The 13,583-nt window shown below is 49.0% G+C and overlaps 1 protein-coding gene across 2 annotated transcripts in view; it reads right to left on the bottom strand.

Moving 5' to 3' along the window:
- TTC28 (tetratricopeptide repeat domain 28) overlaps positions 1–13,583 on the bottom strand; it is a 112,521-nt gene that overhangs the window by 26,852 nt on the left and 72,086 nt on the right. For both annotated transcript variants that reach the window (XM_042034945.1, XM_042034946.1), the window contains exons 6-8: positions 5,958–6,465; positions 1,989–3,330; positions 1,122–1,645 (exon numbers count right to left, since the gene is read on the bottom strand). In XM_042034945.1, coding sequence (XP_041890879.1) covers positions 1,122–1,645; positions 1,989–3,330; positions 5,958–6,465 — 2,374 coding nt within the window. The remainder of the gene's footprint in view (positions 1–1,121; positions 1,646–1,988; positions 3,331–5,957; positions 6,466–13,583) is intronic.

The raw sequence follows: 13,583 nt of genomic DNA, 5'->3' as shown, positions 1-13,583 counted from the left end.
ATGGTTTTTGTGCTGAGCCAGAGCAGAGGGCAGGGGCCTGGCCTGAACGATCTGGAGCTCATTTCACTTCCAGCAGCACATTCTGTGTTGTCCCCACTTCCACACACTCCAAACCTCTCGCCTTGGTGACCTCTGCTGACAACAGGGACACCTCCTCTGAGGCACCTCAGGTTTCTGGGCTCTGGCTGAAACCACGAAGCTCAGCAGCAGCTAGCATTCCCAGGCCATGCAGGAATTCTGCAGCACACCAGGAGAAGGAGCTGCGTTTCATTTCTCCCCTTCTAACAGCATACTGGAATCCTGCCAAGGTCAGTTTCATGAAAACCAAACTAACTGATGTAATACATCCTTCGGCCTCCAGCTTCATACATTGCCCATGTGGATGAGCTACACTGCCCATCGCCTGCCTCAGAGCCCATAGCTTCATCAGCTGCTGCCTGCACACTGGAGCCCCTTGCAGCAGCACAGCTCCCAGCCCATGCTGACCCAGCGCTTAGCAGTGGCAGATGGCTCCTGGACACCTCAGGCTGAATCGCCCTCACCTCTCTATCAAACAGCACTTGTTTTTACTCAGACTTTAGAGACACTCACCCACTTTGTCTCACTCCTAGGTGAACACATTAGAAGACCCAGGTGGCTACCAGCAAGGCATAAATCTCTCCTAACAGACCTCTCAGGATCAGAGAGATTCATCATAATCCTCTGTTGTTTTCCCAGAGCCAGATCCTGGTATGCAATGCCGTTTACAGAGAAGGTTTACACCTTCTACGTTCAGGCACAAATGAGCTTTACAAAGAGACTCTGCTAGGTACAGTCTGGATTCATGCTCTGAGGTACCTAAGATGCCCCCAGGAAGGCACAGATCATGCTTTGTCTAGGGGACACCAGGAAGGCTCCAACTGAGAGGTGTGCTGACCGTAACAGCTCCACAAACAGCTGCTCACACAGATGATCAGCAGCAGCTACGGATGTTTGCAAGACCTTCTGCATCAAAGGCCACTGTCAAACACATCCCGTTGGAGCCATGTTTACAGTACCTCACCTCTCCATGTGTCCTCAGGTCTCCCTTCCACCCTCTGACCCTACCACTGCATGCTCTGTTATGTAACTCAGCCTCTCACCTTCCTGCAGGTACATCACAGCTTGAGAGTAGTTCTGTAAAGCATGATGAGTCCTCCCCAGGCTGCTGTAAGACACCGTTTTGGCTACAAGGTCGTTCATTTGTGCTGCAATGCTGAGGTGCTGCTCCTGATAAACCACTGCCCTCTCGTAGGTGCCCAAGGACTCGTAGGTAAGGCCCAGGTTGCCGTAGGCCCGGCCCTGGCCGGCAGGGTTGTTGGTCTCCTCGGCGATCTGCAGGTCCAGCTGGTGGTACTGCAGGGCGGTCTCGTACTCGCCCATCTGCTGGTAGACCCCGCCAAGGCCACAGGCAGCATCGCTCTCCAGGGCTCGGTCCTTCATCTCCCGGGCGATGTTCAGCTGCCGCTCCAGGCAGGAGATGGCTTGCTCGTAGTTGCCCAGCTGGCTGTGCAGGCCTCCCAGCTCCCCGTAGGCCTGGGCTTTGTTAAATGCCTCCCCCAGTTCATGTGCCACTACAAGCCTCTTCTCAAAGCACACCAGAGCCTGCTGTAAACTTCCCATAGCCCTACAAGGCAAGAAAACAGCAGTGTTTATTTTGCTGGTATTTCCCTGAGACGAGGTGTTTTGCCATTTCCCTGGCAGGCCAGCTCAAACCTTCCAGGCAGAGGCTTTCCCCAAAGAGACATCCCCAGCACTTTTGAATCAACCTGCTCCTCTCTGGGCAGTGACATCAGTTTCATAATTTGAGCTGCCAGCATAGTCCTCAGCACCCACAGGACTCTTAACTCGTTCCTGTGTCACATCCCTGTGCATGTGTGCCAAGGCCCCCAAACACACCCCATCGGTACCACACCACATTGACTGTACTTGTACTTCACTAGCATCAGAACACACGTGCAGCTCCTTACCTGTGCCCACTGCCCAAGCCTCGGTAGGCCTTTGCCTGATCTTGCATGCGGTTCAGGCTTTGAGCCACAGACAGGTACTGTTCGTAATACTTTATAGCTTCCTCAAAATCTCCCAGAGCCTCATAACAATCTCCCAGGTTCCCATATGCTCGGCCCCGATCTAACACGGATTCATTCCCACTGAGCTGCTGCAGCATGGCCAGCTGCTGTTCAAAGTAGCCAATCGCTTCCTCCATGACATTCATGTTCATCTTGGTAATGCCCATGTTACCGTAGACCTGGGCTTCGATGCTGGGGTCCTTCAACTTCTGTCCCAGCTCCAGCTGTTCTTCGTAGCACTTGAAGGCCATGGTGTACTTCCCAAGTGACATATACACTGCAGCAAGGTGACCATGTGCTCTGCATTCACCCGACATATCCCCCAGCTCCTGGTACACCTCCAGCTCCTGCGTGTGGTAACCTAAAGCCTTGTCACACTTCTGTACCATCCTGTATGCAGAGCCCAGGGCTGCATAGGCATTGGCTTCCAGTCTCCTGTCTTTAACATGATGGGCTAAGCTCAACTGCTGCTCATAAAATTTTATTGCACCATGTACATCTCTTTTACAGACAAAAATATCCCCCAAGTTCCCCAGAGCTCGGAATTTGGCCTGGGAATTGTTCAGAGACTGTGCCAGGGACAACAGGTACTTTTGACACTCCTCTGCTTTACTGAAGTCCATCAAGGCTTTGAAGGCCAGGCCCAGGTTGCAATAGGCTTTGGCTTGGCTCAGCTTGTCATGAAGATCCTTTGCTAAGGCAAGATCCTGCTCGTAGTACTTAACAGCTTCCTCATAGTTCCCGAGGCAATAATGGGCATAGCCAAGGTTATGGCAAACTTTCCCCTCCCCTTCCATGTCCTGCAGCTCTGGGGACAAGCGCAGGTACTGCTCATAGTACGGGGCCGCCTGCACGTACTCTCCTCGCGAGCAGTGGAAGTTGCCCAAATTGCTGAGGGCTCGCGCTTCACTCTGGATGTCCCGCAGCTCCCGGGCAATGTTGAGATGATTTTGGTAGTGCTGCAGAGCACGGTCATGGGCACCCAGCGCCTGATAGGCAACTGCCAAGTTCCCGTGTGTGGATGCCTGAGAAGCACGGTCGTTGACTTCCATGGAAATCTGCAGCTCCTGCCGATGGTACTTGACAGCCTGGTCGTACATGCCGAGGGCATTGTAAGCGTTGCCCATGTTGCCGTAGGCCCGGCCTTGGGCCGCGTAATCGCTCAGCTCCTGAGCTATGGACAGGTGTGTCTTGTGCAGCCGCAGCGCAGTGTCGTAGTCACCTTTCATCTGGTGAATGATTCCTGAAAAACAACACGAATGAGCTCAACAAACACACCACCCTGCACCAAGCTTCTGCAGTACCCTGCACACCAGGACTGCCCGCAGCCTGGCCCCTTCCCTGGCTCTTCACACCAGGCAGCCCCATCCCTTCCCCAGAGCACCGTCCCAGCGCGGGGAAGGTTTAGGTTTTATGTTATGCTAAAGCACACATTGACCACAACAACTGGACAGTCTGGCCTTATAAAATTGCTGTTTTTTCCATAAGTAGTACCTGGTGGCTCCAGAGCTCAGAGTCAACACATTGAGTGAGACAGCACTTGCAGCTGCTTTTCAATTTCAGTTGAATCATCTTGCATTTGTTATGAGACATGGGAACAGCAGCTCTGATTCTGCTGATGATACCACCTGCACTTCAATTAAACTCTGTGCTAATAATGCCTGTGGCTACTTTGCAAACACCTGCGAACAAGCCTGGAGGTTTGGAGCCACTGAAGGAGGCCCTGCAAATGTTTTTTGACATTAATTGCAAAAGCTTCAGGAGAAAATATCTGGCATCTTTGGGCAACATGATGAACACATTAAGAGAGGTACAGAAATTCTCTTGGAGCTGCAAAGAGGCAGCACCGAGAGACTTTAAATTGTGTTCTGTTAATAATGTGAAGTGTCTTCTCTCCATCACAGTGGGAACCCTTAAAAGCTGCAGAGTCTGGATAACCAGGTCTCCACATGGAGCCTGAGTGTTTGGAAATACCAGATGCTTTGCAAAGGTTGAGAATCTAAGACTTCTGGTTAAACTCCACATCTTGTTGTGAAAGGCTGATAGCTTGTGCTTCACCCTCAGTCCATCACCTCCCGCTCACGTCATCCCAGAGTACACAGTATCTCCCTGCAGAGCACTGCAGCAGCTGGGCTCTGTTACAGCCCATGTCTGTCTGCCCTGCGTAACACTGGATCGTACACTTAAGGGTGCTTTCCATCTGCATCAGGGAAATGCAACAGAAAATGTCTGCTGCTTCAGCAGAGAGGCCAACTCTAACATTATGGCCTGGAAACACACATTTAGATACATTTTTTTGCCTGTCAGCATGGTTATTTTGATGAGGTTTTGTTTTGCATGTGGATTAGATGAAAGAGACAATTAAAACTTGACTTTTTGATTGGTACTGGATGCATTTTAAACAACAGTAATAGATTGTCTCAACAAGAACTGCATGTTCCCTTTCTCCAGTATAAGTTAACTGTGACAGAGAAGACAAAAATATAGCCAAATAACAGCTGAAACGTGAGACCCTGTGCTCAGACGCTAGGAGAACTAACAAAGTGTGGAGTGGCTGAGTCAGCATACCAACTGAAAGTTATATTTAGGCTAAAATCCAACACTGAAAAACATTCTCTGCTGCAGCAGTCCATCTCTCACATCTCTGCGCCTCTCCAAGACTGGAGCCACAGACTCCCCAAGACAAGGTCCCACACTGGAGCAGAGATGGGGAATGTAGTTTGTGATTTGCTGTTCATGCAAGGTCTCCTCTCCCATCCCTCCTGCCTGCTGGGTGCTGTCACACTAACAGAAACTATCCATGCTCACTGCTCTCTCATGCTAAGCTGCCCACAAGCACTTTTGCCTCACAAACCTATTTTGCCCCACGGATCTGCCTCAATTTGTGTAAAGGAGGAGATGTGCAACGCTAATTAAAAAGCTGTGACTGTTTTGTTTTCTGCAGTTCCCCTTATCTTCTTTGTTCAGCTCCTGAAGACTCAGCTACTAAAAGAAATTAAGTAATTCATCAAGCTCTTTTCAATTACCTGCTGTTGATAACATCAGAGTACAATTAGCATCTACAAATGAACCAAGTGCCAACTGCCAAGCAGAAACAGGAGCTGATTTACAGCATGGGGCAGCCTGCAAGGGCTGGGATTCAGGGGCTGCCAACAAACACTTATTTTGATATCCCAGCACCAGCCCTGCTTTGCCATTCCCAGCCAGCTGAGAACACATCTCGAACGACAGCTGGAACATTGGCAGCACAACCGCCACAGCCACGGCAGAGATGGAAATGCATCCTTGGTCGTTCCCACATCTGGTGCTGTGAAGCAGCAGGAGAAACAGGCTTCACTTGAATGTAACTCAGTCTCTCCCAGCCTGCCAGCAGCATGCCACTGCTGCTCCTTAGGAGAACATATGACTCCTACACCCCAGTATTTCAATGAGTATATTCGGAAAACAAACTTAGTTAGGATTTGACCCATGTGTCTCTCAACTTACAGGACAGCAATATATCAACATACCCTGCTGACAAGCTCCCAAAGAAATGACCAGGTAACAAATCACATCTCTTCTTGCATTAGTGCAAGAATTATATTTATTCCTGACTCCTAAAGAGATCCTCAAATGCATTTTATCTTTTAATTTCCCTTTTGCTATTAGTTTGTGCTTTCTAATGTTTTTCTAAGGAATTTAATAATTGAACATGGAATACATTACAGCAGCACACAATCTGCCAAGGGCCTGTTTAATTTATTAAGGCAGTCTGGTGAAACTGGGATTTCACCAGAAGAAGACAGCACACAGCAGATCTTGGGCATCCTGGCAGCAGCTCTGATAGTATCAGCATTCCTTGACAAATTCTACTCCATGTCAGGGCCTTACCTAGATTGGAGGAGGCTCTGCCTTCAGCAGCTCGGTCCTGCAGGCTCTCAGCAATGTGCAACTGTTCTTCATGGTACTGCTTAGCCCTCTCCAGATCTTGCATACATCTAGCTGCGTGGCCCAGGCCAGCATAAGCTCGCATCTCAATGGACTTCTCAGCCAGCTCCTGGGCCAACTCCAACACATAGTTGTGGTAGGACATGGCTTTGTCGAAGTTCCTGCGGTAGTGGTAAGCACTGCCCAGGTTGCTGTAGGCTCGAGCTTCCTCCCGCTTGTTCCCCAGCTCCTTGGCGATCTTCAGGTGTTGTTCGTGGCACTGCACTGCATTTTCAAAATCCCCCATTGCAATGTACACTGCTCCCATGTTGCCCAGCTCCCGCGCCTCGGAGAGCTCATCTTTGGACTGCTTGGCAAGGAGGACACACTGCTTGTGGCTAGCCAGAGCATTTGGGTAGTCCCCGATGGCTGTGTACACGTGGCCCAGACTGCTCAGTGCCGAGGATGCTGCCTGCAGGGGTAAGAGAGACAATGGAAGTACAAGCATTCATGGAAGCAAGTCAGATGGCCCCAATCCTAGAAATCAAAACCATGAGAGGCCATCCTGGAGAAAGAATGTAACTACCAACTAGAAAACCTGCCCTCTGCAGCTCTAAACCCCTCAGGGCAGCTTATGTGGAGGCAGCAGGAATGGAAGGGGTTGACTCAGGAGGACATGGGTTGGACTACCTCTTTCTTTGAAGTGTGCAGTGTGTGTTTGTACCTGGCAGAGGGGAAGGACGGCACCACAAAGATGCAGAGACTATTGAGGAGACAGCGAAAGTGATCGCTGCAGTTACCAACATCCTTCCACACCTCTGCTTCACCAAGCACACCATGCTCCAAAGAACACAGTTCTCATTGTGCAGCATCAGGGTCCTGAGCCCCACACAACCTTGGGAATGCAGCAAAGACAACAGCACTTCAGTAGCTAGAGCCTCTGTCCCTTAGGTACATCTCACCTAAATACAGCTCTGCGAAAACCCGAGTTCTTACCACTGAGAAACAGCAGTATTTAATAAGAGAAATTATCTGAGAATCAGATTCTTTTGCCCCCTGCATCTCCCAGGATGCAGACCTGCCTTCTACCTGGCAGAGCCAGAGCATCCAGCCAGTCAGCAGGGCAAGGAGCCAAGGGCAGGGAAGCATTCCACACACGCCTGCTGCCTCAGCAAGGCTGTTCACTCCAGCGTGCTGACCCCGACTCCTCTGCGGTTCCTCCATGTGCATTTCCTTTGCTACCCAGCTGCTGCTGTGACCCAATTCCAAACCTCCCAAAAGGAGTTGTCAGGGTGAGGGCAGCAGCTGGCCATGGGCTGCTGCTCATGGCTCCTGGAGGGCAGTGCAGGGGGTGGCCCCAGCCCGTCCTCAGTGCAGGCCAGACCAGCTGCTCCTGGTGCGGCCACAGGCAGAGCTGGGACTGGGTCCTGCTCCATGCTGGTCAGACTGGCCACAGAATTCGGGTGGTCTGGCCCTGGACAGGCTCTTCAGCTGCACAGTGACATAACTTCTTGGCTGACACCATGAGGGAAAGCTCTTAGAGGGTCTGAGGGGGCCTATTTGGAGGCTGCTACAAAACCAACACAAAATACATCGCTCTGAATTTTAATCCATTTTTACACAAATCTTCAAGAAGCTTAATATAGGCGGAGTATTGAGTCATTTGCAACTTAACTAGGGAAAAAAGGGGACAAAACCAGATACATGCAGCCATCTCACACAAGTCCAGACCAAAATACTGAGTGGGGCCCATTACAGGCCTCACGATGCATCGGAGCTCCCTTCATCCTGATAGGGAGCAACGTTCCCACTGCTGTGGAAGAAGGCAGCAGCACCCCCGGGGCCAAGTCAAGCCCAGCACAACGCTATGAGAACTGACCCAGCCTGGAAGTTCCAAAGTTCTGTAAGACTGGCCACCACCAGCAACAGAACTTCTGTTCTTGCTGGGAAGAGAATAGAAATGTCTTTCTGGAAAACAAGGAGTCAGTGAAATCTGGTGTCTCCTGGGGCTGCTAAAATAAAAAAAAGTGGACATCCATGCGTGCAGATTGCTGAGGAGATGAGCTCTGGCCAAGAGCCATCAGGCAGAGACTCAGATGATGTTAATGGGCTATGGCTGGGGAAAAAAGGCATAAATGGAAAGCAGCAGATCTCAGATTGTCTGTGTACAAGAAAAACTTGACAGAAGCAGGGAATGCTCATCCCTCACATGGGAAGAAATCTTTAGGATGTCTTCTAGAATGGGAAGCAGATGATAAGAATTGAAATCTGTGAGGCTGGAAATGTTTATTTTCAGGGCTCCTAATCCCTTTGCCCAAGAGCATGCCCAGGCTCACATTAAAGACCTAGAATGAAGGGTACAAGCTTGACAACCATTCTCAGAGCATGCAAAGACACTTGGCTGACATGCCTGAGTGCCCAGGGCTGGATCATCCAAACCAGGATGTGGCAGGAGGACTAGTGAAGCAGATAAGAAAAATAAGTTGAAGGAGACAAAAAGAGAAATAGAAAATAGAGGGTGAAGAACTGACAAGAAATAGCATGACCTGATTAGAAAGCTGGGGCTGTTTTCAGAGGTTGGGCTGTGGCTCACCCAGACAGCTAGACTGTGTAGCTAGAGGAAGGCCACCTCTACCCTCTGATGTGCCTGCCCTTCACTCCAATGGTCCTCACATTTTATTCTGCAGCAGCTTCCACTGTTACCTGATCCAAGAACAGCACTTCACAATCCTCTTGGAGCCTGCATGTGCCTGTGGCACTTCTGGCTTCCCCAGGCTGGGGCTGATTCATGCAACAGCAGTCCTCCAGCAAGATAACCATCAGCGCTCTATTTGCTCTGGGGGTAGTCAGGGGAGCTTGCCCTTACAGCAGTGCTTAAGAAAAATTTGGTGATAACATCTGCTGGGTGACTCCAGAGACTCACTTCAGGGGATTAGGAATAGGATTCCAGAAGATAAATTCATCACTGTATGTTTAATAAAATCCTCCACATAACCCACACTGGGAACCCCAAGTGGCTCACACACTGGGCCAAGAGGGATGGGGTGTTCGCACGTCACTGGCAGAAGAGCCCTGTTGTGGCAGGGAGAGCACACGGCTGACACATGGCAAACAGACTCCATCGCTGCTAGCACAAACCTCTGCTTGGTAGCAGGGTGATGGGAGACTACAGCTCCATACCACAAGGGGTTTGTATCAGCAAACAAAGAAAATCAATGTTTTATGTATCTGACAAAGACAAATTTTACAGCGGGGGTTGCTTACACCTCCAATTAAGCAATTTATCACTTTAATAGAAAGCAGATTCTTCTGCCACTGAGCTGAGGCACAGAAGGGAGTTCTGAAAAAGGTTCCTAAGTGCTCTCTTTTTCTCAAAAGCAACAGCCAACTCAGGTTTTTCAGCTGAGTAAGGCAGTGTCTGATGTTAAGCAGATGTGCATCACAGAATGGCACCTGGCAATTTGGAGAGATGCATTCCTTAGGTATTTCACCCTTGCCGGAGAATGGTCATTTCCCAATCGTTACATTTAAACAAGCCATCACCTGACTGCACAGCCTGCTTAAATAAGAACACTCTATAATCATCCAAAAATGGGTGAGGTGAAAATGCTCTGCCTGGTATCTCACTGTAGGTACCCTTAATCCCTGAACACAGACACTAATTAGGACTGATCAGAGATGGAGCATGCCCCGCTGCACGCTGTTTCTTTCAACTTCCCTTCTCCCTCTGGGCACAGAGTAACAGCAGCCTGATCCTACAGATGTAGTGGAACTGTATGTAGCAGATTAGCCATATATATTCATCACAGCTGTACTGGGGGCAGGCAGCAGCACCTCTGAAAGCCAGTGTACCTCCTCATCCGCATCACCTCCTCACCTGCACCCCTCATCTGCACACCCTCGGTCTTGAATGCAAGCAAAGGTATGCTGGTTCATTAAGAGTGCTCTGGGGGTACTGAGGAAAGCAGATTGTTCCAGAACAGACACACACACAGAGCTCTGAAAGCACAGGCTACGTCGTGTGGGTGTCACCATACACAGTAAAATCTCGCTGTGCCCTACAGCACTGTAACTGCTCCAGGTAGGAAGGACACAGCTTAACTGACACCATTACCCATCCCAGCTCTTTCTGTACAGGAGCTGTTTGCTTCACAGGTAAGGACCAAGTAACGGCTGTGCACACAAGCAGGACAGCACAGTGATGGGAGTACTTTCAGCACCTACTAAAATGATAATTGGCTGTAAATTGTGCTTTATCTCCACTTATATTAAGCTCCTTCATCATTTCCTCAGAACCCACACGTATGCCTCAGTCTGGCTTGGACAACTACTGATTTATGCACTAAGACAAGTCTTGCATCAGAATAGAGCAGGTGCCCCATCAAAATTAATACTTGTTCTTCTCTCCTCCCTTAAAGGTGAGGCTGATGTGCCAGTACCACATCTAGCTTCTTCCTTTGTGTGCCATGCTTTCAAAAACAGGTAAGGAAGCAGCAGGCAATATCCCCCCCTCTTGTACATGATCAGTACACAGAAAGAAGGAAAGGATTTGCTTTTAGGTAATTATTTCCTGGGGGAAAAATACACTGAAATCAATATCCCTGCCAATCAATATCCCTATTTATTTGTAGAAGGTGTCAGTCTTTTACATAGAAGCTACCAAAGAGTAAACCCCAAAAAAGCCAAAACCATTGAACAGAAGCACTAGTATCTGAAAGCCTGAAAGGAGCTTTTAAACTACTAACTGAAGGGGAACAACCAGGAATTAATGACAGAACAGAAAGGCTGAAAATGCACAGCATAAAGAGATGGTCCCGGCGCCGTCTTCATTAATGGGTAAAATCCACAGCTCTGCAAGTGTCACAGAGCTGCTGCTCATGACAGAGGCTGCCATGGACTGTGACAACAATCTGCTCCCAGTCCTCTCTGTTCATACTTGCTCAGGAAATTTGTAGTATTTCAGAGGACTTCTCATTCTCCCTGTTTCATGGCAAAAGCGTCACACGAAGTACGTGAATCCAGGCAAACATGAGCAGCACCAGAGGCTTGACTGCCAGAGCATTCACAGTCAGTCCTCTTCCTCAAACAAAAGGCTTCAAAGGGAATGCTGACTTTCAGCTGCTCATGTGGAGATCAAAATAATGCTGCTCCATTCCAATGGAAAATCCATTGACTCTATCTCCTCCAGTACCATTTAGGTGTCTAGTTCTGCCTAGAACACTTGTTCTAGGCAGAACTGAGCTACACCCTTAACAGAAGAGTTTTGCAAATAGTTTTGACCAAGTTAGCAGGGTTTTGCTGGAAAGCAGAAGCAGCAAGTACCCCAGTCCATTTTTTAAGAGTAAGTCTGCCTGTCACTGGTACTGACCAGGCTGTTCCTGTTCACTGTGGGAACTGGTGCAAAACCCCTCACCGTGTGGTGCTGGGGACCTGGGGGAGTGGGCTGCCTTTCTGGGTGGGCTCTGCATCACTCCACTCATTCTGCAAAGAAGTCACACAAAATACACCAGCCCAAGAATGCTACGAAGGAGACCTCATCATTGAGCCTACACACCACTTGGGGTTGATGATTCTTTACCCCAAGCAGCCCAAATTTGGTCGCTTTCTGGACATAGTCTGAAAGGCTCCTGTGTGCAATCACTTTAGGGAGGATGGCTGACTTGACATTTTTAGTGGTGATGTAAGTAGTCCTCATTTAAAACCACAAGCTGCTCCATGGTGGTGACCCTGAGGAGTGACTCATGCCCTGGTTAAAGTCAGTCAGGAAGAATAAGCCAGCAAGTCACAAACTTGGATCTCACAAGTTCAGAGCAGGCAAAGAAAACTCCAACTCCTACAGCAGTGTGCTGACCTGTGCCAACCCTTGCTACTCTTGTGCATAAGCTGGACATTGCCTCACTGCAAACTCTTTACAGAGGAGAAAAGCTTTGGCTGAGGTGGGCATCCTGAAAACCCAGAGAGTGCTGCAGCTGCAGCTCTTGCATGAGTTTTCTGCTTCATTTCTTTTACTGCAGCCAGGTCCAGGCCTCAGCAGCATGCTGAGCTTTGCAGACACTGTGAAAGTAAAACCAGAAGACTGCATTTCTTTCAGCTAAAATCCATGTGCTGTGGAGGTCAAATGGGGACATTCAAAGGAGATCCTCAGGAAGTATTACATTTCCCCCTTGAGTCACAAGTCCAAACAAAACAAAGCATATGGCCTTTTAGTGCATTCCCAAATTTCCTGCACCGGTCGGATTTCCCTTCGTTCTGCTTAATCCTATCACTTTTGATCCAGATGAATCTGTATGAATCCTGTCAAGCTGACTCTAAAAAAACCTGCTAAAGACAGAAAGGTAAAGAATTTATACTCTTGCATAGAAATCCAAATGCAGAAGGTCAGGCACTAAGGCTCATTCACATCACTGAATTCATCCTTTCTGCCATGCAGGTGATTCAGTCCAAGCTGTAATGAAGCACTAGTGGACCCACAATTCCCAAGTAAACTCCAATGGTAAGTGTTCTTCCAGCAGCTGGCACTCAGCCTTCCTCCAGGGTACAAGGCAGTCTGCCCTGGATCCCTAATAAAGCAAGACTGCTGTCTGCACTGAGAGGCTGGAATCATTTCCCCATCACAGCCTGTCTCTGACATCTTAGTCTGTGTTTCCAGGCATGACAAACTGCTTTAGCCTGAAGACTCTTTCCAATTCTCATTTGTGAGGTATTTATATCCTGTCCTCATTTTCCAGATTGTTTGCAAACACAACAAAACAACTGTGGTCATAAGATTTTCAGATTTTTCCTTTCTGAAAAATGTGGCAGCCCCAGGGCCAGACCACCTCTTCGTATGGCTGAGTGCCACACACATCCCACAGGCAGGGACGCTGCCGTGGGCTCCATCGAGCTGCAGCTCATGAATGGACAGGAGTCTCCACACTCCATCCGAGACTGCTGATAAGGAACACATCCCCTCTAAGATCTAACTCAGAAGAACAGAAAAAAAACCCCACTCTGCTGCCCCAAACCAGAATTCATAAAAGTTCAGGGAAAAGGCTGAATCCATACACCCCTGCTATTGACTGAAGATGTGGCTTTACAGACAAAGCAGGGTTGGAGGGACACCTGGAATGCATTTCCCCTTCCCCTCAGGAAAGGGCAGAAAACCTTGGTTTTACAGAATTTACAGATTTCATTAGAAAGGAATGATCTATCTTTCCTTCTGCATCTCCTTTTGGAAACAGGAAGGTGAAATCTGATCTTTGATTTGCACAGCCTGACAGCGAGGAGCTGCAGTTTACCAAATGTGGGAGCTTTATACTGAGTTTCATTGCTTTGAAGGGGACTGGGAAAAGCTACCAAACTGCAAACCCAAATAACCACAGTGGCTGAGCTGCTCACAAAGTACGTTCAGACAGTTGCAGAATCTTCAAATTCCCAACAGAATCCAACCAGGGATTATGTCTGTCCCAGTAACCATATTCCCAAATACTCCTCCTCCAGAGATGCACAGTGGCTGGTGACCCCTCCCAGCCATGGCTCCAGTCACAGCCAGCTCCATGGCAAAGCCCTCTGCAGCAGGAATCAGAGCACCCAGCTGGCTTCTGGAGTCTC

The sequence above is a fragment of the Corvus kubaryi genome, unplaced genomic scaffold, assembly GCF_017639235.1.
Source record: "Corvus kubaryi isolate FWS band 111438036 unplaced genomic scaffold, C.kubaryi_AGA036_p1.0 37382, whole genome shotgun sequence".
Lineage (NCBI taxonomy): Eukaryota > Metazoa > Chordata > Aves > Passeriformes > Corvidae > Corvus > Corvus kubaryi.
Note: the sequence above shows the minus strand (reverse complement) of the source record. Positions and strands in the feature narration are given on the sequence as shown.